Raw genomic sequence first — 23,735 nt, 5'->3', positions numbered from 1 at the left:
TGAAGCATTTGGAGATGAAAGGGCTGTTTTTGGCAGCATTCAATTCAATGTCTGGAAGGACCAGCCAAACAGAGAGAGACGCACGTATGACTGTGGGCTCATGTGCCCGCAGTGCATCCATGTTCCCCACTGTGAGATCAAGCACCAGGGCAGGGCGCATAGAAAATGCGTGAACTCCGCTTGGCCTGAGGAGAGAGAACGTGGTACTCCTCACATCACCTCATCCACCAGCACGGAGAACAAGGCCTTATGTCGGGTCTGCAGGGCTTAATACCTGGCAGATGTTCTCAAGAGAATGCAGCTGGGTATGCGAGCCCTATGCAGGTTGGAGCTGTCGGCGCACGGGCCGCACGCACCTCGATCCCTTGCAGCGCGTGAGCATGGCTCCCCTGCACCTCCCAGTTTCGCATATATATCTCGACAGGGTCTCGAACTGATCTCGGAGATCTAACCGCTGAGCGCTGCTGGTCGAAGCCTGCTGAAGCAGAGGCGAATCTTTGGGACAGGCACATTGTCCGAGACAGTCGTGAACTCCAGCAGACGTTATCGCTTCATCGCGCTTCGGCTTGTTTACATCGCACATGGCACAACAAACACCTCTCTCCCTCTCCAGTGCCCATGTCCAAGGCGACCCTGGCTTCTCTGGCCACCGCTTCCGTGCACCAGGAAAAAAAGAGTTCCGCCAGGTCTCACCTGCTGCACTCTTCCTAGAGTTCGAGAACCTGTTCGAATTTCGTTCGACTTTGCTTTTTGCAAACGAATACTTCGAGGTACAGATCAAAGAACGAGACGGTAGGAAGACAGCCAGGAAGAGCGACCCTGAGGCGGAGACTCTGAAGCCTCTCCCCATTTTATATGCTTTTGTCTGCGCGGCGATCCCGTTCGCTGATGCGCTGACTGCTGCTGATTCGTTCATTCGTGGTCTCCGAGGGACAGGGCAAGGAATGGGTAAGGGCCGCATGCCTCGCAAGCATGCACCCATGCGGAACTCGGGCCTCATTACCCTTCCATAGACCATCAACTGTTGAATTTTTGATGCTGCATTCTTGACCGTGACCATTGGCAACCGTGCTGCTTTTTGTTCGTACGCAAGACCAAAAGAAACTCGAGTCTCCCTGGCGATGATGCAGCTCAATACGCTTGCCGCATTCACCACGCTGGCAGCAGCTGCTACTACTGCACCCGTCAGCCAGGATGGATTCCTGCAGACGCAGGCAAACTTCCAGATGGTCGCCAACTCGGCGTCTACCAGGGTGAAACCGTAGGCGCCATCGCTTCTCACCCTTCGTACCTGGTCTATACGATGAGATATCACTACCTGTACACCAGTTACAGTGTCCGTAAAGAGTGCTGAAGCTATGTGCACGTATGCACCCATGCGCACTAGCTCGTTTCGAGTTTCGACCAATGCATGCAAGCCTGCGACGACACGGAGGGCTGCGTCTTCGCCAACGTGTACCAGGATCAACACCCAGCTGGCGAGATACCTAGAGACCTGCCTCCTTCCGCCCGCCCAGCAAAAGTACCAGCTGGGCGAGCTCACGTGCGCACTCGTCTCCAAGTGCCTTGGCGACGACTCTTTCGACAACTACGGCGGGTAGAACGGCCCAAGCTACATCACCGAGTCGTAGGGCTTCTACAAATTGGACAGCCGCTGATCGCTCAAGGACACTTCACGCGTTTCCTCACATTTGATCACTTTTCCCGGGCATATTCGTGAAGTTCATCAATAGCAAAGCAATACTTTTAAATATGGGTCCTTGAGGCGTCACGCCGTCGCGGTTCATCACATGTACGATCATCGTAAAGCGTTCCGCATGATCATCAACCGACACCGCCCGATGTGGCAATGGTGATGAAGGTGGCCGAGCTCATGTTTCAGCCGATGCATGGTGCCTCTGAAACCAAAACAAATGATTTTGCGCCGCATTCCATTATCTTCGGACTGAATCTTGTATTTGCAAATTGAATACAAAAGGAGGAAACGGATCTTCCACCATCTGGCTCTTTTCCGTCCCATCTACGGACATATAGTCATGGAGGTCGGCAAGCAGCTCTGCGGCACCGCAAGGGCCGCCTGCGTATCTCCTTTGCCCACGCGATTGCTATGTACCTTGTTACACTTGCAGCTCATCGGCACTGGACGCCTTGAGGCTGAGGTCAAACGAGTCGCGCAGCAGGTTCTCCACCTCCTGTTGGTGCGCCTTCTTGTTACCCGTCGCGACCGAGCTCGATGGCGGCCTGCTTGCAACGACGGTCAGACGCTGCTTGTGGTGCTCAGTGTGGCGGCATGCGGTGCGGAGACGTGGCTGCCAAGACGCGGGCAAGATGCAGGTCAATAAGTCATGTTGCAAAGTGTGGAAGATGCGGGAAGGGACGAGCGCTGGCATTGAGCACCTCATTGCTCAGTTCCTTGCAACTCACCTGAACATAGGCCCATGGGCCGTTGTTGAGTGGCTCCTCCTGGGCCCACATGAGGTCGGCATTGCGGTACTTGTCGAGATGCGGAGTGATAAGGTCGTACGGGAAGGGGCTGATCTGCTCGAGACGGGAGATGGCGACGTCCTTGATGCCTTTCTCGCGCCTGTAGTTGAGAAGCGCAAAGTAGACCTGGCCCGAGCAGATAATGTGCCTCTTGATCTGGTCGGCGGGCAACAACTCGTCCTTGCCCTCCTCAGCGTGCGCTTCGGGGATGTACTTCTGGAAGCCGCCCGAGCCGGGGAGGAAGTCCTGGAGCTTGCTCCGGGCCTCAGGGTGCCGCAGGAGGCTCTTGCTGAAGAAGCTGATCAAAGGCTTGCGGAAGTCGCGGTGGACCTGCCTCCTGAGCGCGTGGAAGACGTTGGCGGGAGTGGTGCAGTAAATGACGGCCATGTTGCAGTCCTGGTGCTGCCTGTTCATCTTCTCCTCCGACGGGAACACGAACGGGTGGTCGTCGCAGAGCTGTAGGAAACGCTCGATGCGCGCCGACGAGTGCTCGGGGCCCTGGCCGTCGTAGCCGTGCGGCAGGTTGACAACGAGGCCGGTGCGCTGCAGCCATTTCCGCTCGCCGGACGCGATGAACTGGTCGATGATGCATTGCGCATTGTTGGCAAAGTCGCCGAACTGAGCCTCCCACACGGTCAGGTTCTTGGGGTCGACGAGCGAGAAGCCAAGCTCGAAGCCGAGGCAGCCAAACTCGGAGAGCGACGAGTTGCACACGACGAACGGTGCCTGGTCCTTGCTGAGGTGCTGCAGCGGCGTGTAGGTCGTCTCGTTCTCCTGGTCATGCAGGACGGCGTGGCGCTGCGAGAAGGTGCCGCGCTCGACGTCCTGTCCGGACACGCGGACGTAGTAGCCCTCCATGGCAAGCGAGCCGAACGCAAGCGCCTCGCCGGTGCTCATGTCGATGCCCTCGCCCGTGTCGACGGTGGAGCCCCTGGTCTTGAGGATCCGGGCGAGGTTGCGGTGCACGCTGAAGCCCTTGGGGTAGCTCGAGATGGTCTCGCCGATGTGCTTGAGCGTGCCGACCTCAACGCCCGTCTCCTTGTGGTCGATGATCATCTCCTTGAGCTCCTTGGGCGACGGGAAGCCGTCCCAGGCGGAGGAGAGCCACTCGCGCTCGCCGGGGCTGTAGTCCTTGCTCTTCTCGGCGGCCTCCTCGAGCAGGCTCCACACCCACCTCTGGTGCTCATCGATATCCTTCTGCGTAAATGTACCCTCTTCGACGAGCTTACGACCGTACTGTGTCACCGCCGTCTCCTTCTTGGCGATGGCCTTGTACATCCGCGGCTGCGTGAACGCCGGCTGGTCCGTCTCGTTGTGCCCGTGGCGGCGGTAGCAGACGAGGTCGATCACGACGTCCTTCTTGAATTGGTTGCGCCAGTCGGCGGCCAGCTGACACACCCACGTGACCGCCTCGGGGTCGTCGGCGTTGACGTGGAAGATGGGCGCGTCGATCGACTTGGCAATGTCCGAGGGGTACGGCGTCGAGCGCGAGAAGCGCGGGTCGGTGGTGAAGCCGATCTGGTTGTTGACGACAATGTGGATCGTGCCCCCGGTCGCGTAATTGGGCAGTTTGTACATGCCCATCGTCTCGTACACGACGCCCTGACCCGCGAACGCGGCGTCACCGTGCATCAGCAGCGCGACGGATGTGACGTGGTCCTTGTCGCCCGCAAAGTCCTGCAGCGCACGCGTCTTGCCAAGCACCACCGGGTCCTCCGCCTCAAGATGGGACGGATTGGCAACAAGCGACAACGCGACCTTCTTGCCGGAAGGTGTGGGGCGCACGTAGTTGGCACCCAGGTGGTACTTGACGTCTCCACCGCCCTCTGAGCCGTCGTCCTTACCCATGAATTGGTTGAGGATACCCTCGATCGGCCTCCGGATGACGTTGGCAAGAACATTGAGACGTCCGCGATGGGGCATGCCAATGGTGATGCTAGATGCGCCATTGTCGACGATCCGGTCGATCAGCGCCTTGACACCGGGGATCAAGCTCTCGCCGCCTTCGAGGCCGAAGCGCTTCTCATTAGGGTACTTGCTGGCAATGAAGCGCTCGAACGAGTCGGACCAGATGAGGCGGTCGAGGATGCTTCTCTTCTGCTCGGTCGTGTACTTGTACGGCACGGGCGTCTCGATGCGCTCGCGCAACCAGTCGCACTGCGAGCGATCGGGGATGTGTACGTACTGGATACCGACGTGGCCGCAGTACATCTTCTTGCACGTGTCAACGACCTCGCCGATAGTCATCTCCTTGATTCCGGCCTGCTGGAAGTTGGGCAGTAGACCGGGACCAAGGCGCAATTTTCGGTTGAGATCAGACTCGCTCCAGCCATAGTGCTCGATGGTCAGCTCCTCTGGTACGTAGGGGGCGTTAGTGATGCCGAGAGGGTCGAGGTTGGCGATGCGGTGGCCGCGAACCTGGTATGCACGCACAAGGAGTTGAAGCTGCAAATAAGACAGTGAAGTGCACGTGTCAGCCCGACGGTGCTCTACAAAGAAATTGCTAGATGGCTTGCCTGCGAGGGCAGTCAGGGGAGTAGCGCATGTACACGGAACTTGGAAGGCTGCATGCATGGGCGGTGAAGGTGTTGCCGCAAAGGCATGGTCCGAAGGCCGACTCCAACTCACCTTCAAGAGATCGTCGACGTTCGAGTTGGAAGAAGCGACGCCGGACAGGTCGACGGGGGGTGCCTCCATGGGGAGCAGCATAAGCGTCGGCGGCGGCCTGAACGCGTGCTGACTTGGCAAGCCGTTCTTGATACCCGAAAAGTAGACATCCCAGCTGGCGTGCACGCTGGAAGGGTCCTGCTGCCACAGGCGGTGCATCTCCTCGACATAGTAAGCGTTGTTTGTCTCGAGGAACTTGTCGTTTCCCGACGGTGGCGAGACTTTTTGGGGTGCCGACGAAGCTTGTGAGCGTGCTGCCGACGCGTGCAGTGCGCGCAGCAGGGGTGCATTAGGCGATGAAGCCCATGATGACGATGATGGTGATGATGATGACGATGATGACGATAATGATAATAATGGTGTTGCGGAAGCATTTCCTCTTGATGCGAGTGAAGATTGAACGGCGGCGATGGCGAGCGCTCTCCGTGGCGCCGAGGCGAGGAGACGCTGGGGCCGGGCCGAGCGCGAGTAGCTCCTCAGCATGGCGGCGACTCGGCAATGGGGAGGATGGGAGGCTGCAGTTTGCCTGCTCTTGGGCTCCCTTGGGATAGATGGATGCAGCAGCAGCAGTGATGATGGTCGAGGGTGTGTTGATGGAGTATTATCCTTGCTGGTTTGGAAAGCAAGCAAACAGAGGAAAGAAAGAAGTGGTCAGTGTGTCGGATGGATGTTTCGCCGTCTCCCTTTTAGTTCCGTGTTTCGCCCATCTACCCATCTCTTCCGCTTGCAACGCTGCTGAGCGGCGGGCGAGAGAGCGCGTTTCTCCGTTACAGCAGGCCAGCCACTCGGTCTCTGGTCTGCAGTGCCCACTGCCAACCGCACACGCTCCACGCCAGTGGCCGGTGATGACGCACAACGACCGTCTTGACCCGACTCTCTGCCCTGCCGGGCACAGTCTAGTTCCGCTTTTCTAGCCCGCACCGGCCAGCCACGGCTCCACTCTGCTTGCAGCAACCCTACATACAACCTCAAACTTCTCATAAGAACAGGTCACGTGCCCGTTTCGCGACTCGCGCTCGTGCTCGCTCGCGTGCGTGCACTCAACAACACCCGTACATACATATCCCCGCACTCCAAGCCCAAACGCAACAACAAGCGCGCAATGAGAGAGCAGAGCTGAGACTTGGTGGGAGAGAAAAAGCTAGAGGGAATTGGGCAAAAGAGCTTTGCTGCAGACTTGCTCAACTCTGTATGCGCGCTGCGGTACTTTTATATACATACGAGTAGGTACCCATATACGCTGGACAAAAGGGCGCAAGCCCGCAGGGCATGCATTGATTGACACTTTTTGAGCATTGGGTCGTCCATAGAAGTGCAGCCAACCACGTTTGCAGCATTGCACTGTGCAGGGCCACGCCTACTCCCACTTCACCCAGCGCTTTGCAAAGCCCTCAGCAAGGAATTTTGGCGAAACATCTGCTGGCTGGCTGCACTGTACATACAGCCAGTCCCACTCGATATTCATGGCGAGTACGAGCTGCGGCAACACCTTGGGCCCCGGTATTGGATTTGTCTCCTCCTTTCTACCGACACCGATGACGGCGAGCACAACGGCGGCGGCGAACCAGGCATCACACAGTCCCCTCGTCAGCGGAGTCCGCACCCAGAGTCATTGGCAGCAGCAGCACAACGGCTCAGCTCCCCTTTCTCCTGCAAGACAGCGCGAGCAAAACGCGGCGCACATGGCAGACTACGACGCCAAGATGAAAGCGTACATGGCGCTCAAGGCGCAGGCGCAAGCAGGCAAAGATGTCGCACACAGCGGCAGCAATCGAGCCTCTGTCTCGCTCAGCAAGGGCACCCCGATGCGCGGCATCCAGCCCATCGGCGGCAGCAGCACAGCAGGCAGCGCAGGGCAGGGCAGCCATTCGCGCAAGCCCTCCGGTGCAGTAGCAGGAGGTGGTGGAGCAGCAACATCAGCATTGGCGGGCGGAGCGGCCGATGTCAATGCTATTACGGTCAGCACGACCAAGATCAACATCTCGAGCGCCGCACTCATGAAGCAGGCAGGCGCGTCGAGGCCGGTGCATGACCATCATCAGCAGCAGCCCATTCGGCCTCCACAGGCACAGCACTCGCAGACGCACGCATCGGCATCATCTAGCGGCACGGCCTATCGACCAAGCCAAGCGCAGGCACATCATCATCAGTGGCAGCAACAGCCACAGCAACACCAGCAGCCACCACAAGCCTCGTCAGCGGGTGGCCTCGACGTCGGCAAGTACGATGGCGGCTTTGAGCGTGACGAGAAACGAGGGCGGAGGACGCTCAATGCTGGTGCGGCTGATGCACTGGCCGTCGATAGCAGCGATGCAGGGTGAGATTTACCAAATGCTACTACCTGCGCTTCGTGGTAGCTGACTCTCGACCCTCCCTCCTTGCGCAACTTGCGCCTATCGCCCCGCCTCTCCTCAAACGCGGACCGCACTACATCTAGGCGCGCGCACCGCCCGACGAAGACATGGCGCCTGAAGGACTTTGACATCGGGCGCGGCTTGGGCAAAGGGCGCTTCGGGCGTGTGTACATCGCCAAGACGAAAGCGGCGCCGCACTTTATCCTCGCACTCAAGTGTCTGTACAAGAAGGAGATCGTCGAGGAGAGGCTCGAACACCAGATCAGGCGAGAGGTCGAGATCCAGATGAACTTGAGGTAAGGCACTCGTTCTCGAGGCAAGTCATTTGCACTGTGGACCATGTCGAAGCTGATTACTTTGCATCCATCCATGTTTGTGCAGACATCCGCACATCCTTCGCCTGCACGGCTACTTTCATGACGAAGGGCGACTCTTTCTCATGGTCGAGTTTGCAGGCAAAGGCGAGTTCTACAAGTACATGAGCAACCTTCCCGGGCGTAGATTCCCCGAGCCGACCGCCGCAAAGGTGAGGCGGGAAATGATAGACCGTTGCGTCCGTCTCTCTCCCTGCATGCTGACGTGCTGATCCCGCGCCGCCCGACAGTACATCGCGCAGATGACTGACGCGCTGCAGTACCTGCACACGAAGAACGTAATTCACCGCGACATCAAACCGGAGAATCTGCTGATGGGTCTGAACGGCGAGCTGAAGATCAGCGACTTTGGCTGGTCCGTGCATGCGCCCGGTAACCGCCGCTCGACCATGTGCGGCACGCTCGACTACCTCCCTCCAGAGATGATCGACAGGCAGAAGCACGGCAAAGCAGTCGATATATGGGCGCTCGGCGTGCTCACCTACGAGTTCGTCGTCGGAGACGCACCCTTCTCTGCGGAAGATGGCGGACGTGAGTGGAGCAAGTGCGACGCATTCCATCCGGGGGAGCGCACACCGGCTTGTCTCCCGCGCTGCATCACACTACTGACCGTCCGTGCTGCTTTTCTCGTTGGCCGCGCCTGCGCGTATCGCATCACAACAGGCACATACGCGCGCATCTCAAGCGTGGACCTCCAATTCCCTTCTAGGCTGTCTGCAGAGGTATGCGACTTGATCAAGCGGGTACGTCCTAAGCATACATTTGCACCTTCTGTGTTTCATTGGTACTCATCTCGCGTCTCGTCCTTCAACATCAAACATCACCCAACAGCTGTTGAGGAAAGCACCAGAGTCCAGACTCCCGCTGGCAAAAGTCCTTACACACCCTTGGATCGTCAAGTACGATCCCGAAGCGGCTGCCAGAGCCAGCGGTAGGACGTTATGATCGTCAGAGCTATAGGATCGGATCATTTGCAGGGCGAGTGCGCCTGACACGATGTAATTACTGCATGCATATATCTCTTCCACATATCTCGACGCTGCCAATAGTAAATAGCAAGAGGAACCTGAAGTAGATGCATAGGGTCTGCTTGTAGTACATGAGAAGGGGCCAAGGACAGAACCTGCATCGTGGACTGCCCCGATCCCTCCAAAAAATGCTGCGTGGTGTGGTAGGCATGCAACATTCACGATTTTGCCGCAACAACTGAACACCATTGTTCAGCTCTCCCGTCTGATCCTCCTACGCCTCGGGAGGAGCGGCATCTAAGCACCTTGCGTTTGCCCTCGCAGACGTAAGATCCTTATGCAGAGACTGCCGGAGCACGAGCAGCGGCGATCCGCTTCTGAGCAAGCTGCCTCTTGTTGAGGTTCGTGCTGACAACGGCGCTCTCGGCCTTAGGAACCTCAGCTGCCGGCTCGGTCAGGTGGATCTCGATGTGGCACGGGTGGCCCTGGTACGGGTTAATGCGACCGTGGGCACGGTACGTGCGGCGGCGGGTCTTCGGAGCCTGGTTGATGACAATGTTGCGAATGATCAGCTCCTCGGTGTCGAGACCCTTGGCGTCAGCGTTGGCCTCGGCGTTGCGGAGAAGGGATGCCAGGAACTTGGCCGACTTGGTTGGCCAGCGACCTTAAAAACCAAAACGATACTCCGCATCAGTACGAAGTTCTTTGCTGGCGAATATCAAAAGCTCAAGGCCAATAGACTTGCGCATCCTCCTGCACCCCAAGTCGTAAATAGACAGACAGAAATGAGTGGCATGCGCATACAGACTTCCTTCGAGGTTCTCTGCATTTAACCTTCCTCGAATGACACTGGCCCTCCACTTATGTTCCACCCCCTGCCTATCCTTGTCCAGTGCCGCTGGCCATGAGCTTTTGAGTCTGCGCCTACTCACCCTGGGTAACACCCCACTGCTTTGCCTGTGCATTCCGGCCAACATCACCCTTGAAGCGCCTGAAAGGAACGCACTGCTTCTTGTCCTGCACATCCTGCAGGAAAGCGAAAGCCTTCTGCAGTTTCATGCCCGAGACGGTGGCAGCGGTCTCGCGGGTGTTCTTGAAGTGCACCCGGAGGTAGGAGCCGTGGCTCCTGGCCGACTTTTCGGTCAGTGTCGTGTCGTCGAAGGCGTACCTCTGGAGATGAGAAATAGGTTAGCTAGGCTGTCCGATGGAGCGACGCTTATTTCCAAGGTAGGCAGCGCGAGTCGCAATTTCCCAACATCTATGCTCCAACCACTAGCAGCGAGTCATCTTCCTAATATGTTCTTGTTGGATATCCCCCTAAGCATGACCTGTAATCTTGTCCTCCACCCCAGGATACCAATAGCGCTCTCCCCTTGCCTTCCCCGTGCTGCCATTTTCGACGAATGCCAGCGTATCGCGCTCCACGCTGCCCAGATATAGGGAGCCTATCAAACGTACCATCTTGAAGATTCTTGACTGGACCTAGGACGAGATGGTGTAGACAAGTTAGGCACGAAGTAAGATGTCATGGATCAACGAGACTTGAAGCTAATCCAGAGCCAAGCAGGTTGCTCACACGGAGCAGTGCGAGCGGGCAGGCGAGTGCGGGAAGCAGGGGGCGTGCGAGCAGTAAGTGAAGCATTCCGGCATTGGGTGGGCGCAATAAATGCCGCAGCAAAATTCTAAACCCTCTGCTCCAGCGCAGCGCGCCGCTCCTCGCCGTAGCCAATACCACCGCCCAGCCTTGCACATCCTCCAGCTGGCTCGCCAGGCTGTCGATTGCCACCAGAAGTTCTTAAACTTTCACATTTGACACCTCATCATAAGCTAGCCTCTCCTCACCGACTTTACGAAGGAAATAACAGCAAAGATGGCGGGCACGTCGGGTGAGTTTACCCATTGCAGAGCGTGCAGTGCGGCCAGCGCAAGCCAGTCCGCCAGGAGGGGCATCTTGGTAGCATGGAGAGGTGGAGGATACAACAAGAGGGCTTCAGTTTAGCAACAAGCAAACACAATCTCGCAGAGCGCTGGGGAAGGACAGAAGAGTCTATGAAAACGCGAAGGAGGTCGTCATTTGGGCACATTGGAGTGGCGGCACGGTCGTTATCAACTGCGGCTGAGCAGACTTGATGGACTCAAATGGGCGAATGGCTATCCTGGTTCTCAGAAGCAAGGTTGCCCATATTGCATGCAAAAAACATGGAGTCATATCGCAAGGTGGAAGATAGTGACAGTAGCCTGCTGCTATTTGGTCATCGAGTGGTTAGGGGAAGGTTGGCATACAGGCACTGGCTGCGAGGGGGAACACTGCACGCTCCAATTCTAGCACTACTTGACTTAAGCTAACATTGTATGTCTGTCTGTAGCAACCTCTGGCAAGCAAACGGCCACCAAGGCCAAGAAGGCCGCCCTCAAGGGCGTGAACGGCCACAAGGTCCGCAAGGTGCGGACCTCGGTCTCCTTCCACCGCCCCAAGACTCTGCGCCTGGCTCGGTCGCCCAAGTACCCGCGCAAGTCGATCCCGCATGCGCCGCGCATGGATGCTTTCCAGACTCTGCTCTACCCACTCAACACCGAGAGCGCGATGAAGAAGATCGAGGAGATTAACACCCTTGTCTTCATCGTCGATCGCCGGGCGAACAAGAGGCAGATCAAGGAGGCGCTGAAGAAGGTCTACGACGTTGACGCAGAGAAGATCAACACTCTCATCAGGTGAGCATATATTACAGAGCACAACCGGATGGGGCAAGGTCAAAGAGATTCGGGTAGTGGGAATGTGCAGGGGTTGTCAGATGCCTGACGGGTGAAGGTATTGAATGGATATGGTCTCTCGATCGGAGATGGAGCCTTGTGCCGTTTTAGCGAAGCGAGACGACGAGAGAATGCAGACGCTGATATTTTGAAATTTTCCGACCGTGCAGGCCGGATGGCAAGAAGAAGGCGTTCATCAGGCTCCACAAGGACCAGGACGCGCTCGATGTGTCGAACCGTATCGGCTTCATTTAAATGTGTCGCCACGACCTGATGTCGTTGCGCTTCTAAAGCCAAAGACGAGGGCAACACCTTTCCTCCTGATCTGGAGGTTTGTCGTGCACCGCGGCACACCTTCAGTCGCTCGACTGTGCTTGTCTGTTTGTGACGGACGCTCGCACGCCATGCACAATCGAGCACATTTGTATGACTACTCTGCATGAAGAATCGATATGGTGCAAGCTTGGAAACTCATCCTTCCGCCGTGCTTTACGTGAACATCTTCTGGCCCAGACTTGAAAATATTCCTGTGACAGCAACCGGACAAGGCAGGAAGTCGGTAGAGCATTCGCTGCCGCTACGGATCAGCGTACCGCTACAGGGAGTCGAGCACGACCTGCAGATACACAGTAAAGCACATGAAGGGCAGCATCGCACGCATCGTACATGTTGCTTGCAGGTGCAAGGCACAGAGAAATAACAAAAGTACATTGGAAAGCTCGTGAAGGATTTTACAAAGTTGTGAAAATATGCACCGTGGAAGTCATAAGTGGGGCGTGCGATGCGACTAAAAACGAGTCCTTTCGCTACAATTTTGGGAGTGGGGTGTATCGTGTGTGCATGCGTTCTTGTATTTGCCACTTTCTTTTGTTTCCATCTTCCATCCCTCCTTGGCGCTCGTTGTGCGTCGTCGCGAGTCTCACGCGCTGGCCTGCTCGTCGCCGATGTGCATGGCGTCGACTTGCTTGCGAAGGACGCGAGCCTGGTCACTCGTCCGGCCAAAGTACTCGCCCGCCTCAATTGCCGACTGCTCCTGCGTCTCGGCGTCGTGGACCTGCTGCGCCCGCTGCGCGATTGCAACGCGGAAGGTCTCTTGCAGATCGTACGACGCAAGCCGCATCACTTTGCGTACCTCTCGGGACACGCGCTGCGTGTGCAGCGCCGTAAACGTCGCCGAGCCGCTGCCGCCTATGTTATTGCCGATGTAGTCTGCAACGTCGTCAATAGCAGCGGAAGCAGCGATATCCTTGAGCGGCTGCATGCCAGCGGCGTGCAGGCTGCGCCCGACGTTACGCGGGATCGAGTTGGGGAGGTCGTAAATGACGTACACGACAGCAGCGGCGACGCTGAGGCCAAGGATGGGCCCGGCCCACTTGCGCGCGGTCTGGTTGCCAATAAGGTCAAAGACGCGCAGGAACGGCTCGAGCGCCGCCTTGGCGCCGAGCGCCTTGCCGCCGACAAGTGTGAGAGCACCGAGGCCGAGCGTGACGCTGCCAGCAAGGCCCACCTCCTCTTCAGCCGTGAGAGGCTTCTTGGACGGCGAGATCGATGTACCGCCGCTCTTGCAAGCAACAGCGACGGGGAAGATGGCCTGTATGAAGTGCGGGATGTCAAGGATATCCGTCGAGCGCAGGTCCGCGACGTCCGGGCCGAGGCCGAGCCATGCGAAGTTGCCGCTGCTGCCGGGGCGGATAGCGGTACGGCCGTAGAGTCTGCGGGCGACCTTGTGGCCGTTGCGCGACGACGAGAACATGGCGTGCGGCAGGAAAACGCGGTTGGACCGCTCAACGTCCTTGGGCAGCTGCTCCTCGCCGATCGCCTTGACAGTCGAGACAGCGGCGGCGGTCGTGAGGCGTGCGTTGTGCTCGACGTCCTTGACTGCCGCCTCGAGGCTGTCAAGGAGGAGCAGGCGCACCTCCTCAGCGTACTGCCACACGTCGAAGAGGCCCGGCCACACAGGGAGCGAGAAGGCGGCGTGCGCCGGAGCGCCGCGCGCGATAGCCTTCAAAGCCGTGTGGAGCTGCTCGTGCGCGGTGCGCGAGACGCTGCCAACAGTGCGCTCCTCCTCTTCCTCGAGCTGCGCGCTGAGCTTTTCGTGGCGCCGCTTACACTCAGTCAGTGCAGGCCGCGCGTCAAGGAGGCGCTGCTGCGCTTCCTCCTGCTCGGCCTTGGCGACGGCGAGGTTGGTGCGCGCGAGGAAGCCAATGTCGGAGAGCAGGCGCAGGATGTACGTCTGCGCTGGCAGCAGCTTCGACTTAGACCGCTTGAGTAGGACAAAGTCGCGCAGCGAAGTTTCGAGTCGGGCAAACGCTGCGTTCGATTCAGGCGAGGTGGCTGTTTCTGCTGCTCCTGCGACGTTCTCCCCGGCAAGCTTCTTGGACGATCCATTGCCGCTTTCTGAAGAGGGAGTCTCGACGATGCTGCTATCGGGCTCGCTGCCTGCCACCTCCGTCAGCGCTACTGCTGCTACGCCATCCGCTGAAGTGTCGTCAGGGAAGACGGCGCTCGAGTCGACAAAGTGAACGAGTTCGTCCGCGTCCTCGTACGTGCGGGGGCTGAGCTGGCGGATCTGCTCAAGGACGATGCGCCTGCACTTGTCTTTGTTCTTGATCTGGTCAAACTTGTTGACGACGATGAAGACGTAAGCCTTGTCGTTGCTGGCGTTCCAGAGGAACTCCTTGGCACTGAGCGTAAAGTGGTTCTCGGCGCTGACGACAAAGACGACGACGTCAATCTCCTCCTGGCGCGCAAAGAGCGCTGTCGTCTTGATCGAGTCGCGGTTGAGACCAGGCGCGTCGATGAGCGCAATGTCAACGACGCCCGAGCGCAGCAGCGACTCGGGCTTGGCCCGGTGGTCGCGGCAGTAGCACTTGATCAGCGGCGGCATGGCGTTCTCGCCGGCGGCGGCAGCAAGCTCCTCGGCGTGCGCGACGATCTGCTCGGTCTGGCTGAGCGTGTAGCGCGCGTATGTGCTTTCATCTTCGCGGCGGTAGAACTTGCCGTCGCGGAGCATATGGATCTCTTCGTAGCCATCGTTGGCCTCGTCGGCGTCGAGCACCTCCCAGAACACTGTCGTGCACGGCTGCTGGTCCGTTGGCATCAGCTCGCGGCGCAGGAGCGAGTTGACCAGCGTCGACTTTCCGGCATTGAGATCGCCGGTGACGAGGACCTTGCTCTGCTTGTCGCCGACGCGCAGGCGCAGCGCTTCGAGGTGGCGGATGGCCTGGGTCATGCGTCCGTCGAGCAGCTGCGCCACTGACGACTTTTCGAGCGAGTGCACTAGCGACTGTGCGGCATGGATGCCCGACACACCCGGTATTCCAGGCGCCAATGATGAGGGCCCGCTGCTGTGCACGCCGTGCCCGACCTTGAGGTCAAGCCGGAGGATGCTGAGGTCACCTGCTTCTGTGTACGCCGCTGCCGCCGCCTCGTCGTCCTCCTCCCCATTGTGCTCCTGCGTCGCGTCGTTCTGCTGCCTCTGCGGCGGCTGGGTATATGAACGTGACAGCACGTGGCGGGCGGGGGTACTGGGCGCGCTGACCGTGGCGGCGTGGCTGCTGGGCTGGGGTGATGCGGCACGGGCGAGCGAGTCGGAGGACGAAGTGGAGCGATGCAGCTCGCCGTCGTCTTGAGTCGCGTGGGAGGCCGATGCGCGTGCCAAGGGGGGGTTGATCTCGGGGTAGTGGACGATCCAACGGCCGTAGTTGAAGTCCTTGAGCTCGTTCAAGATGACGGCCGTCTTGTCGAGCGCGGCGGTGAGGCTTGCCTGGTGACTTGCGTACGCCCTGCTGGTTCCGTCTGCCGCTTCACCCTCTTGCTCCGACTCCATATGTACATCTGCAGTCATGTCCCCAGCGCCAGTGGTAGCCCCGGCCTCCAACGATGCGACGGTCGCCTCGCTGGCGCTGCGTACCCACTGCAGCGGCGAAGGGGTGAAGGGCGCATAGGGTGTAGATCGTGAGTTGACCGCGGACGGCGCGGTCATGGTTGCTGTCGATGACGACACGGAGTCGGCAGGCCGGCCTGCAGCAGCAGCAGCAGTGGCAGCAGCAGTGGCAGCCGCAGCTACTGTCGCTGGCTTTGCGTACTGCTGCGACATGATTGTAAGCTTGGGCAGGCGTCGGTGAGTGGACCTTGCTTGCTTGTTTGCTGCTGCTCCACAGATACATATGGTTGAGCGATGGAGCTCCTTGCTTTTTACCTTTTGGTTGGCGTGGCGTGGCGAGTCAGTTGAGAGTGACAGAGAGCCCGCGCGCTCTCGAGTGGAGGGTGGTGTGCGAGACAGCTGCTGCGGCCTAGTGCCTGCAACCTCCGCCCACTGCCGCTAGACGGAGGAGCCCGGGAGGGGAAATGAGGCGAGAGCAAGCAATTTTTTTTGTCAGTGTTGGTTTAGTTCCGCACACCACAGAGCCAAGCCAAGAGAGTACAATCACGTGATGCCTCAACCCAAGCACAGGGATTGCAATCACAACAACAGTTTTTTGGTAGATAGCTGACGTCACGTGCACGCCACAAGCAGCAGGGGGAAGACTGACCAGCTGCCGTGTCTCTGCCGCTCTGCAATGCTCGAAAGGGCTATTGTTGCATCAACGTTCAATGGAGGTCATGTAGACGCAGCGCGCATCGAACATGGGGAGAGGCCGCGGCAGCCAGTACCTTTCTGGCTGCTGCCGTATGAATGAGCCACCGGCCGCATGAAAAGAGGGTCAAAGAGGCGTTCTGCACTGTGCCCCGTCAAGTATATGTACGTATTGTGGCCTAAATGCAGAAAGAATAGGTTCTTGCACAAGAGTTCCCCGGATGATGGCATTTTGGCTGACTGCAGCGCACGCCCCAACCTGTCGAAGGGTGAAGGTGTCTGCAACGTCATATCTCCCGGGGAATCCACGCTCGCTCGTTACTCGACGCCGCGCAGTCCAAGTCGTCTCCTATCACATCACACGTACACGAGGGTGTACGATACGATACGCTTTGCATCCCTCCTTCTCCACCACAACCGTCGCAGCCTGCAGCCATCACGCACGTCCCATTCGCAAGCTCTACAAAACACTCGCGCTGACGTGAATCCACGCATTCGTCGCCTTGGTGCTCGCTATCCGCAGCAGCAAAGTCCACACGCAAGCTCAAGCACCTAAGCCCCTCGCTTAGCGCAGCGCAGCACAGCACAGCCAAACACAACACAACACAGTTCAAAATGGCGCACTGGAAAGACAGCCTGGCCATCAAGGCGGTCAACGTCCTAGCCTTTGTCATCTTCCTCTCCTCCAACGCCTACACCTCGCTCGCCCCAGAGAAGGGCAACTGGGGCGCCGGACCGCACGAGACGTACATCACGCCCGAGAGATGGATCTTCGCTGTTTGGCCCGTTATCCATACGCTGTTGCTCGGCATGGTCGTCATCCAGTTCTTCGAGGTAGGCTACGACCCTGTCGTCAAGGTCGTCGGATGGCGCTTTCCCATTCTGGCAGGTGCGTTCTTCCAGATGCATGCATGCATCCCCCTTCGCTCAGCCCCAAAGCCTGTGCTGATCGCTCTTTCTCCTCAACACTGTGCGTACGCTAACCAGTCCTGACGTCCATATACTCGGCGCTGAACACCGCCAGCACCGAACACGGCGAGCACCATGACCGACGGGTTTTCTCGATCCTCGCGTTCGTCGCGCTCCTCCTCTCCGCCGGCGTCATCTCGCACATCTACCGCGACCTCAAGGTGCGGCACGCGCCAAGCTCGTGGATCGACGCGCTCTTCGTCCATGTTCCGTTCAGTTTGGTGAGTCGCGAGCGTCTCGAGTCCTAAGCGGGTCCCATACCTCTTCCCTGGCAGAGTTAACATACCGATCCCTCTTCTCCTCGTGCGTGCTACAGTACCACGGCTTTGTCGTCGTCTTGCTCGTCGTTTCGGGCTTTGCTGCCTTCGGCGTCAACGCAAACAAGCACTCCGCAGGCGTCATCACCAAGATCCTCGTCTTCATGGCGCTTCTCTTCCTCGAGGCGACCGCAGCCGGCTACGTGGTAGGTACTGTTCCCCCTCTCTGTGTTCCCGCGTAGTGATGCAGTGCCCGACGACTAACACCCTCCGCCGCGCGCACGCTTGCCCACTCGCCCACTCGCAGTTCTACGGCAAGGGAGACATTGGCGGCGCACTGGTCATCTGCCTCTCGCTGCTCGCCATCTTCCAGCACCAGACAGCCAGCTCATTCATCCACTGGTCCGCGCTCGCCTTCTTCATCATCTCGCTCGTCGCCGTTCTGCGTGCTACAATCGCCGCGTTCCGTGGCGGCCGCATCGCGCTGAGCGACGAGGAGCGGGCGCCGCTGGTTGTATGAGGCGCAAGCAAGCTTTGGCCTCGAGTTGCAGGGTACGCCGAATGCTTGGAGTATGAGTCAGAGGGGCAACCGAGTTCGGTTATCCCGTCACAGCTATGCTACGCCCGTCCATCATCCTCTCTAGGGCCTACCAAAGCACACGGCACGCAATCACCAGCCACATGCACATCTGCAACATCATTTTTCCATCTTCATTACAGACTTCATCTTCATCCATGAAATCAAACAAATGCATAGTCCAGTTTCCGTTCCCGCGAGCTCTCTTGAATTGTTCTAATGTTGTTACTCGTAGCAAGTTAATAAATGATTCCAATGAACATGAGGCGAACCTCGACTGCTGTGCGCGTTTGACAATGGGGAAGGTGTAGGTGGCATGATACCAAACGCGACAGCGGCTGGGCTGCGAGATCTGAGCCATGCGATTTGAGGAGCAAGAGAAGGCGTTTTCTCATGCGGAAACATACTGGCCGATGGGTACATGAGCCCTGCTTCTGCCGCGCTAGGAAGTCCCTGGCGTACAGGGATTGGCTCGAAAGGGCGAAACGCCCAGTTCCTTATCGCCTCATCATTGTATGCTCGAGCGCTCTGACTTCATCGCGTTGTCCCGTATATCAAACAGTCCGCACTACTCTGGCGACGAACGCCAGGTGTCCCGCTATTTATACGAGTCTTGTCGCCAGCACCGAATGCAACAAGGCATCAGTGCCCATAGCCGCCCCTTACAATTCACGCACACTTAATCCAGACACTGCATGCTATATTTCAAAGCACTGCAACGACACCCATAGGCTACTCATCAACGCCGCAGTGCGTAGCTGTGTAGCATTGCTGGGCGGGCGCAAGGCAACCTCTCCCTATCTCAGTGTGTATCATGTATGCGAGGGCCTCCCTGAACATAGAAAATGGATGGGCTTTACCCCCGAAAGTTCGGTCCTCGGGTTGTGCCTGGCATCCGGCTTCCGTTAGGTGGTGCACCTTTTCAACTGGGGTCTTCTACTGGGGGAGGCTGTCCCGCTCTGGTTGGTTGCGGTATACCGAGAATGCGCAAGCTTCAAATCATGGTGTGAATGTACAACGCTGCTTACTCCACGCATCCGACTGAGGCAAGGAGGCGGCATCTGTCGATACTCCCCCCCACCTCCAAGTGCCAGCAGCTGGCGTGGGAGCACAAGCGTTGACGAAGGGACATCAAGTACCCAGAGGCATCTATGGTCAAGATGGCACCGATGTTGCCACCAATGCCCGATCAAGACTCGGGCGTCGAATCCACCAAGCACCACCCGGTCCTACCGCAGCGGATTCGCACACCACTGACCGACTTCTTCTCCGTCCCGCACCCGATCATGCTCGCGGGCATGAACCAAGCTGCCTCTTCGACGCTCGCCGCGGCCGTGTGCAACGCTGGGGGTATCGGCGTCATCGGCGGTGTAGGGTATACGCCGAAATTCTTGCGCGAGAGTATCTGCGACCTCAAGAAGATGCTCAGGAACCCTCACGCACCATTCGGCGTCGATCTGCTGCTGCCGCAGATCGGCGGGAACGCAAGGAAGACGAACAAGGACTATACGAGGGGGAAGCTGCCAGAGCTGATCGACATCATCGTCGAGGAAGGCGTTAAGCTGTTTGTGTGCGCCGTCGGCATCCCACCAAGATGGGCTGTAGACAAGCTGCACAAAGCGGGCATCCCGGTCATGTGAGCCGTGCTCTTGCCCGCCTGCCCCTTTCGCACGATATTTTCCCTGACGTAAATACATACATCCTCCTTGTCTTGCGATTTGCACCGTTGCTACTCGACACAGGAACATCGTTGGGCACCCCAAGCACGTAACCAAGGCGCTGGAGGGTGCTGGCGTGGATATGATCTGCTGCCAAGGCGGCGAAGCCGGCGGGCACACGGGCGACATTCCATCGTCCATCCTCATTCCCCGCGTCGTAGACATCTGCAAAGGGCACGTCTCACCGCTGACAGGGCAACCCATCATGGTCCTCGCGGGTGGAGGTATCTTCGACGGACGTGGCGTCGCTGCTGCACTCGGCTACGGTGCCGTGGGCGTCTGGGTCGGCACGCGCTTCGTGTGCACAAAGGAGGCTGGTGCGCCAAAGTTGCACAAGGAGGCCATCCTCAAAGCTGGCCCGGACGACTTGATCCGCACAGTCATCTTTACCGGCAGGCCGCTCCGACTTGTCAAGACGCCTTACGTGGAAGCTTGTGAGTTTGCTGTCGCGTTGTTCTGCCTTTCTTTAATCACACACGCGAGGTCACCGCCCTCCTCATCTGCATTGCTTATCCGCACGAACCATTTCACGCAACAGGGGAAGCCAAGCCGGAGAAGATCAAAGAGCTGACGTCCAGAGGCATCATCCCCGTTATGCATGACTTGGAGAAAGACGATCCCGACGGAAGCATCATGAAAGGCGCATTGTCGCACTGGTTCGCCGGCTATGTCGCGTGCATGGTCGAGGATATCCCTTATGCGCGCGAGATCGTCAATTCTGTGAGTTGCCGTGAATTTTCTCTTAGGGGAGGAGAGGCACCTTCCCCTCGCTTTTCCTGTGCGGTTGCTGACTTGATGTTTTCTGCCTTTGGTTCTCCTGCAGATGGTGAAGGAAGCAGCGGCTGTGATGGAGGGGAATGGATCGTATCTTGTGCAGAGTTCTGGCAGGCTATAGGCACCGCGCCAAGTTTTCCCTCTCTACAATGGCACCTGCAACTGTATCGTTGCTACTGATCGCGTGCGTGGTCACACATTCTGTTCGATTCTATCCAATGTGGTGTGTCCTATTGTTATATTTCGCGCTGGTGAAAGGAGAGGCAAGGGGAGGGCATAGGAGATGGAAATGGGAAGCATGCGGCGACTGTGAGGGGAGTGGTGCGATGGGGCGCGACGCGACGCGTCTCAGAGGCGCGATCGATGCGCTTTTTGTGTTGTTCTCTCACTCTTTCTCTCTTCAATTGATGAGAAGCACATATGATTCATATATATAGTTATAAGCGAGTCGAAGTACCCTTTTGATTCGTCGCATTCTTCCCCTCCAACGTTAACACCCACCCCAAAACCTGCTCAGTCAGTGGCATAAGCAGCTAGCAAAGGAAGGAGCTTGAACGTGGTCTCCCAGCGCAATGCCACGCGGCAGAGGACTGCCGAACGAGGCCAGGCGCGCCGGCCAGCAGCTATCCACGTCGCACCCGCATCATCATTTGGTAGCGGGAGTGTGTTCCAGAGGTGCAGCGAGCGGCTCAGCGGACTTCAATCCAGAAAGGATGCAACAGCCTTTTCAGCACCGCAGCATCGATCGCGCCTCGCATGACAGCGCATTCACCGCCGGCGCGAAACGCGAGCTCTCAGTTGATCCTTATGGCTATGGGGAGTATGCGGCCAGAGAAGGATCAAGCAGCGTGCTAGATGGCGGTCACAGTGGCTCCAACAAGCGCAAAAAGTCGGCGAACGGCAAGAGGAAAGCACAAGCAGCGCCGGAGGTGGAGTGCCCCGTCGGGCCTGCGGAAGAGTCGCGTCTTGGCAGGAGCGTGGACGAGGATGCGTGGCTAGAGGCCATCTCGAGTGATCGCGGTAGCAGTGTGTGCATCTGCGCTGAACTTTCACGGCTCGGGCAGACCAGAGAGAGAGATGGTGTCCCCGAAATGAAAGTGAGTGTATGGTGTCTCCTTTCGCCTGTCACGTACCCATCTTGATCTCGCATCGATGGTTCCCACTCGACCTGCAGGTACCGGTGCGATCATTGAGCAGCAACGGCAGCTCCTCTCGGCATGACGACACACTCTTACTCGTCTTCCGCGGCGAGGTTGTAGAAGCAGTTCGTCTCTACTTGCAAGGCCGCATCGACAACCACGGCCCCAGTCCAAGTGCTCCGTCGCCTTCTATCTTCATCTCCGGCCTCGGAGCCATGCTTGTCGCGAATGAAGAGCAGACGACGTCAGGGTTGCATATTCTCTTTCAAGAGCGCGTCTGCATGGCTCAAATTGCTCCTGTTTGGCCGGCTGGCAAGAGCATCAAGTGGTTCGAGCACCCCGATCCTGCCCTTGGTCTGCATACAATCTACCCTTCTACGGAAGCAGCAGCTCGCTTAATTGCACTCAAACAGAGCATTCTGCAACGTTCCCAGCCTAAGCTGGAGTCAGGTTCAGAAGGACAGCCGCTTCCGCGCATTGGGCAGGATGCAGAGGAGATGGACGTGGACCTTGACAGGCAATTTGAGGAACAAATGCGAGCTGCAGAGCTCGTGGTGGCGGAAGAGGAGAGCAACCCATCCGCGAAGCCGGAGCCAATGGAAGAGGATGACTTACTTAACTTTGATATCAACACACCTGAGCCGCTCGGAGGAAGGGAGATATCTGCAGCTGTTCGAACACAAACGGCATCACCACCACCGCCGCCGCCCGTAGGCGCGCTGCCGCAACGCCCGCTGCCCCCGGCGCCTCCGCGGCCCCAAACTGAGACCCAAAAGCCCCAGCAAGCTCTGGCTCGGACGATATCAGCGCCGAATACCTTGCTCCAGTCTGCTGGCGTGGCAGAACAATTGGCGCCGTTCTTGCCGGCGTCGAATACTGGTTCAAGCATAACGCGAGAAACCAACAATGGTATCCATGGCGCCGCTTCTGCTGGTGGCAATCCAGGCTTTGCGGCGTCACTTCACTTCCATCGACAGCGAACGCAGGACCGTGATCTACCGATGTTGACACCGCTTTCACCCTCCGAAGAAGAGCTCGCAAACCCCATCGTGCTTGCGGGAAACGCCTACCAGCGGTTCAACAAAATCAGAGACAGTTCGCGATCTGATCTGATTGGCCTCGTCACCCAGAGCACCTTGCCGACGCGAGCCACAGGGGGCACACATGATTACATCCTAACTTTGCAGACGATCGACAATTCGCCTTCCCTTGGGACCAATACGACGCATATAGGCATGCAATTCTTCCGCCCTGATGCAAAAGACCTACCCCCGCGTCCTCAAACGGGAGACGTCATCGTGGCGCGCAACTTTGCGGTCAGGAAGAACGAGGCGTCCAGAGGACTGACGCTGCAAGCCAAGAGCTTCTTGCGCAGCAACAACGGCAAGCCCAACTGCTGGATGATGCTCCGCCTCAGCCCGAACGGCGAGCCTCAATGTTGGAAATCGAGCAACTGGCCCGGCGAGCCATCCGCAGCGGAGCGCGAGTACGCGCATAGGCTCGCGCTTTGGGGAAAGCTGACGCTTTCTGGCGAGGCGGGCGAGGACAGCGCTAGCAGGAAAGCACGCATGCTCATCACGCTGGACCAGACGCGCCCGCAGCTCTTCTTTGATTGCGTGGTGGAGGTGCTGGATGTCAGCGTCGGCGCCCGCCCGTTCATCACGGTCACCGACTACACTGCACACCCCTGCTTCGATCGCGAGAACGACGCGCTGCTGCATGCGCGCCTCGGCTTCCCGCCTCCTGAAGACGTCATCCCGGGCGACGGCGGAGGGCGCGTATTCCACATCACGCTATTCGGTGCGCAGCGCGCTGCTACTGAAGTCCTTCGCGCAAACAAGCGCTACCACTTTAAGAATGTCCGTGCCAAGGTCAGCCAGTTCGACACTCGCATGCTTGAGGGAACCCTTGGCAATTTTGAGTCCGACAAGCGTGGCGGTCTCGATTTCCTGCCAGTTCAAGATGACGAGCCGGAAGTGGAGATGTTGCTTGAGTGAGTATATCACTTACCCTGGCAGAATTCAGGGAAGTGTCGTTCTAACGACCACGTTCCTATTCCAAAGGCGCAAAAGACTATACCGAGAAATGTTGAGAAGTAGTGCTACGAATCCTTCACCTCCGGCG

General features: G+C 58.2%; 10 protein-coding genes across 10 annotated transcripts; 6 read left to right on the top strand and 4 right to left on the bottom strand.

Annotated features, from left to right (window-relative positions):
* Positions 1 to 1,189: 1,189 nt before the first annotated feature.
* Positions 1,190 to 1,759, top strand: K437DRAFT_6888 (uncharacterized protein). The gene is made up of 2 exons (XM_013389796.1): positions 1,190 to 1,294; positions 1,388 to 1,759. The coding sequence occupies exon 2, from the start codon at positions 1,412 to 1,414 to the stop codon at positions 1,718 to 1,720; it is 309 nt and encodes a 102-aa protein (XP_013245250.1). The 5' UTR covers positions 1,190 to 1,294; positions 1,388 to 1,411; the 3' UTR covers positions 1,721 to 1,759.
* On the bottom strand, positions 1,748 to 5,718 carry K437DRAFT_6877 (putative KGD1-alpha-ketoglutarate dehydrogenase). The gene is made up of 3 exons (XM_013389795.1): positions 5,113 to 5,718; positions 2,425 to 4,929; positions 1,748 to 2,309 (listed from the first exon to the last, which is right to left on the bottom strand). The coding sequence occupies exons 1-3, from the start codon at positions 5,632 to 5,634 to the stop codon at positions 2,118 to 2,120; spliced, it is 3,219 nt and encodes a 1,072-aa protein (XP_013245249.1). The 5' UTR covers positions 5,635 to 5,718; the 3' UTR covers positions 1,748 to 2,117.
* K437DRAFT_6893 (uncharacterized protein) lies at positions 5,664 to 6,180 on the bottom strand. The gene has a single exon (XM_013389797.1). It carries the CDS (start codon positions 6,130 to 6,132, stop codon positions 5,803 to 5,805), a length of 330 nt encoding a protein of 109 aa, XP_013245251.1. The 5' UTR covers positions 6,133 to 6,180; the 3' UTR covers positions 5,664 to 5,802.
* Positions 6,181 to 7,148: 968 nt separating this feature from the next.
* Positions 7,149 to 8,824, top strand: K437DRAFT_220653 (kinase-like protein; the record flags this gene model as incomplete). The annotated part of the gene is made up of 6 exons (XM_013389856.1): positions 7,149 to 7,468; positions 7,589 to 7,801; positions 7,887 to 8,031; positions 8,110 to 8,410; positions 8,543 to 8,622; positions 8,711 to 8,824. 6 exons carry the CDS (start codon positions 7,149 to 7,151, stop codon positions 8,822 to 8,824), a joined length of 1,173 nt encoding a protein of 390 aa, XP_013245310.1.
* Positions 8,825 to 9,023: 199 nt separating this feature from the next.
* K437DRAFT_254248 (putative RPL17A-ribosomal protein L17.e) lies at positions 9,024 to 10,327 on the bottom strand. Its single transcript, XM_013389855.1, has 3 exons — positions 10,306 to 10,327; positions 9,780 to 10,017; positions 9,024 to 9,511 (listed from the first exon to the last, which is right to left on the bottom strand). Exons 1-3 carry the CDS (start codon positions 10,306 to 10,308, stop codon positions 9,183 to 9,185), a joined length of 570 nt encoding a protein of 189 aa, XP_013245309.1. The 5' UTR covers positions 10,309 to 10,327; the 3' UTR covers positions 9,024 to 9,182.
* A 365-nt stretch (positions 10,328 to 10,692) lies between these two features.
* Positions 10,693 to 12,102, top strand: K437DRAFT_254245 (uncharacterized protein). Its single transcript, XM_013389854.1, has 3 exons — positions 10,693 to 10,733; positions 11,214 to 11,559; positions 11,769 to 12,102. Exons 1-3 carry the CDS (start codon positions 10,718 to 10,720, stop codon positions 11,851 to 11,853), a joined length of 447 nt encoding a protein of 148 aa, XP_013245308.1. The 5' UTR covers positions 10,693 to 10,717; the 3' UTR covers positions 11,854 to 12,102.
* Positions 12,103 to 12,260: 158 nt separating this feature from the next.
* Positions 12,261 to 15,751, bottom strand: K437DRAFT_254244 (uncharacterized protein). Its single transcript, XM_013389853.1, has one exon. The coding sequence runs from the start codon at positions 15,695 to 15,697 to the stop codon at positions 12,518 to 12,520; it is 3,180 nt and encodes a 1,059-aa protein (XP_013245307.1). The 5' UTR covers positions 15,698 to 15,751; the 3' UTR covers positions 12,261 to 12,517.
* A 1,041-nt stretch (positions 15,752 to 16,792) lies between these two features.
* On the top strand, positions 16,793 to 17,923 carry K437DRAFT_261385 (hypothetiocal protein; the record flags this gene model as incomplete). Its single annotated transcript, XM_013389852.1, has 4 exons — positions 16,793 to 17,066; positions 17,165 to 17,367; positions 17,463 to 17,613; positions 17,646 to 17,923. 4 exons carry the CDS (start codon positions 16,793 to 16,795, stop codon positions 17,921 to 17,923), a joined length of 906 nt encoding a protein of 301 aa, XP_013245306.1.
* Positions 17,924 to 18,861: 938 nt separating this feature from the next.
* Positions 18,862 to 20,892, top strand: K437DRAFT_289957 (2-nitropropane dioxygenase). The gene is made up of 4 exons (XM_013389851.1): positions 18,862 to 19,616; positions 19,723 to 20,132; positions 20,237 to 20,418; positions 20,522 to 20,892. Exons 1-4 carry the CDS (start codon positions 19,132 to 19,134, stop codon positions 20,591 to 20,593), a joined length of 1,149 nt encoding a protein of 382 aa, XP_013245305.1. The 5' UTR covers positions 18,862 to 19,131; the 3' UTR covers positions 20,594 to 20,892.
* A 2,029-nt stretch (positions 20,893 to 22,921) lies between these two features.
* Positions 22,922 to 23,656, top strand: K437DRAFT_254238 (uncharacterized protein). The gene is made up of 2 exons (XM_013389850.1): positions 22,922 to 23,460; positions 23,622 to 23,656. The coding sequence occupies exons 1-2, from the start codon at positions 23,012 to 23,014 to the stop codon at positions 23,650 to 23,652; spliced, it is 480 nt and encodes a 159-aa protein (XP_013245304.1). The 5' UTR covers positions 22,922 to 23,011; the 3' UTR covers positions 23,653 to 23,656.
* Positions 23,657 to 23,735: the final 79 nt, after the last annotated feature.

Source organism: Tilletiaria anomala (assembly GCF_000711695.1).
Source record: "Tilletiaria anomala UBC 951 chromosome Unknown K437scaffold_10, whole genome shotgun sequence".
Taxonomy (NCBI): Eukaryota; Fungi; Basidiomycota; class Exobasidiomycetes; order Georgefischeriales; family Tilletiariaceae; genus Tilletiaria; species Tilletiaria anomala.
The sequence above is the reverse complement of the archived record's forward strand: the minus strand, read 5'-3'. Positions and strand labels throughout refer to the sequence as shown.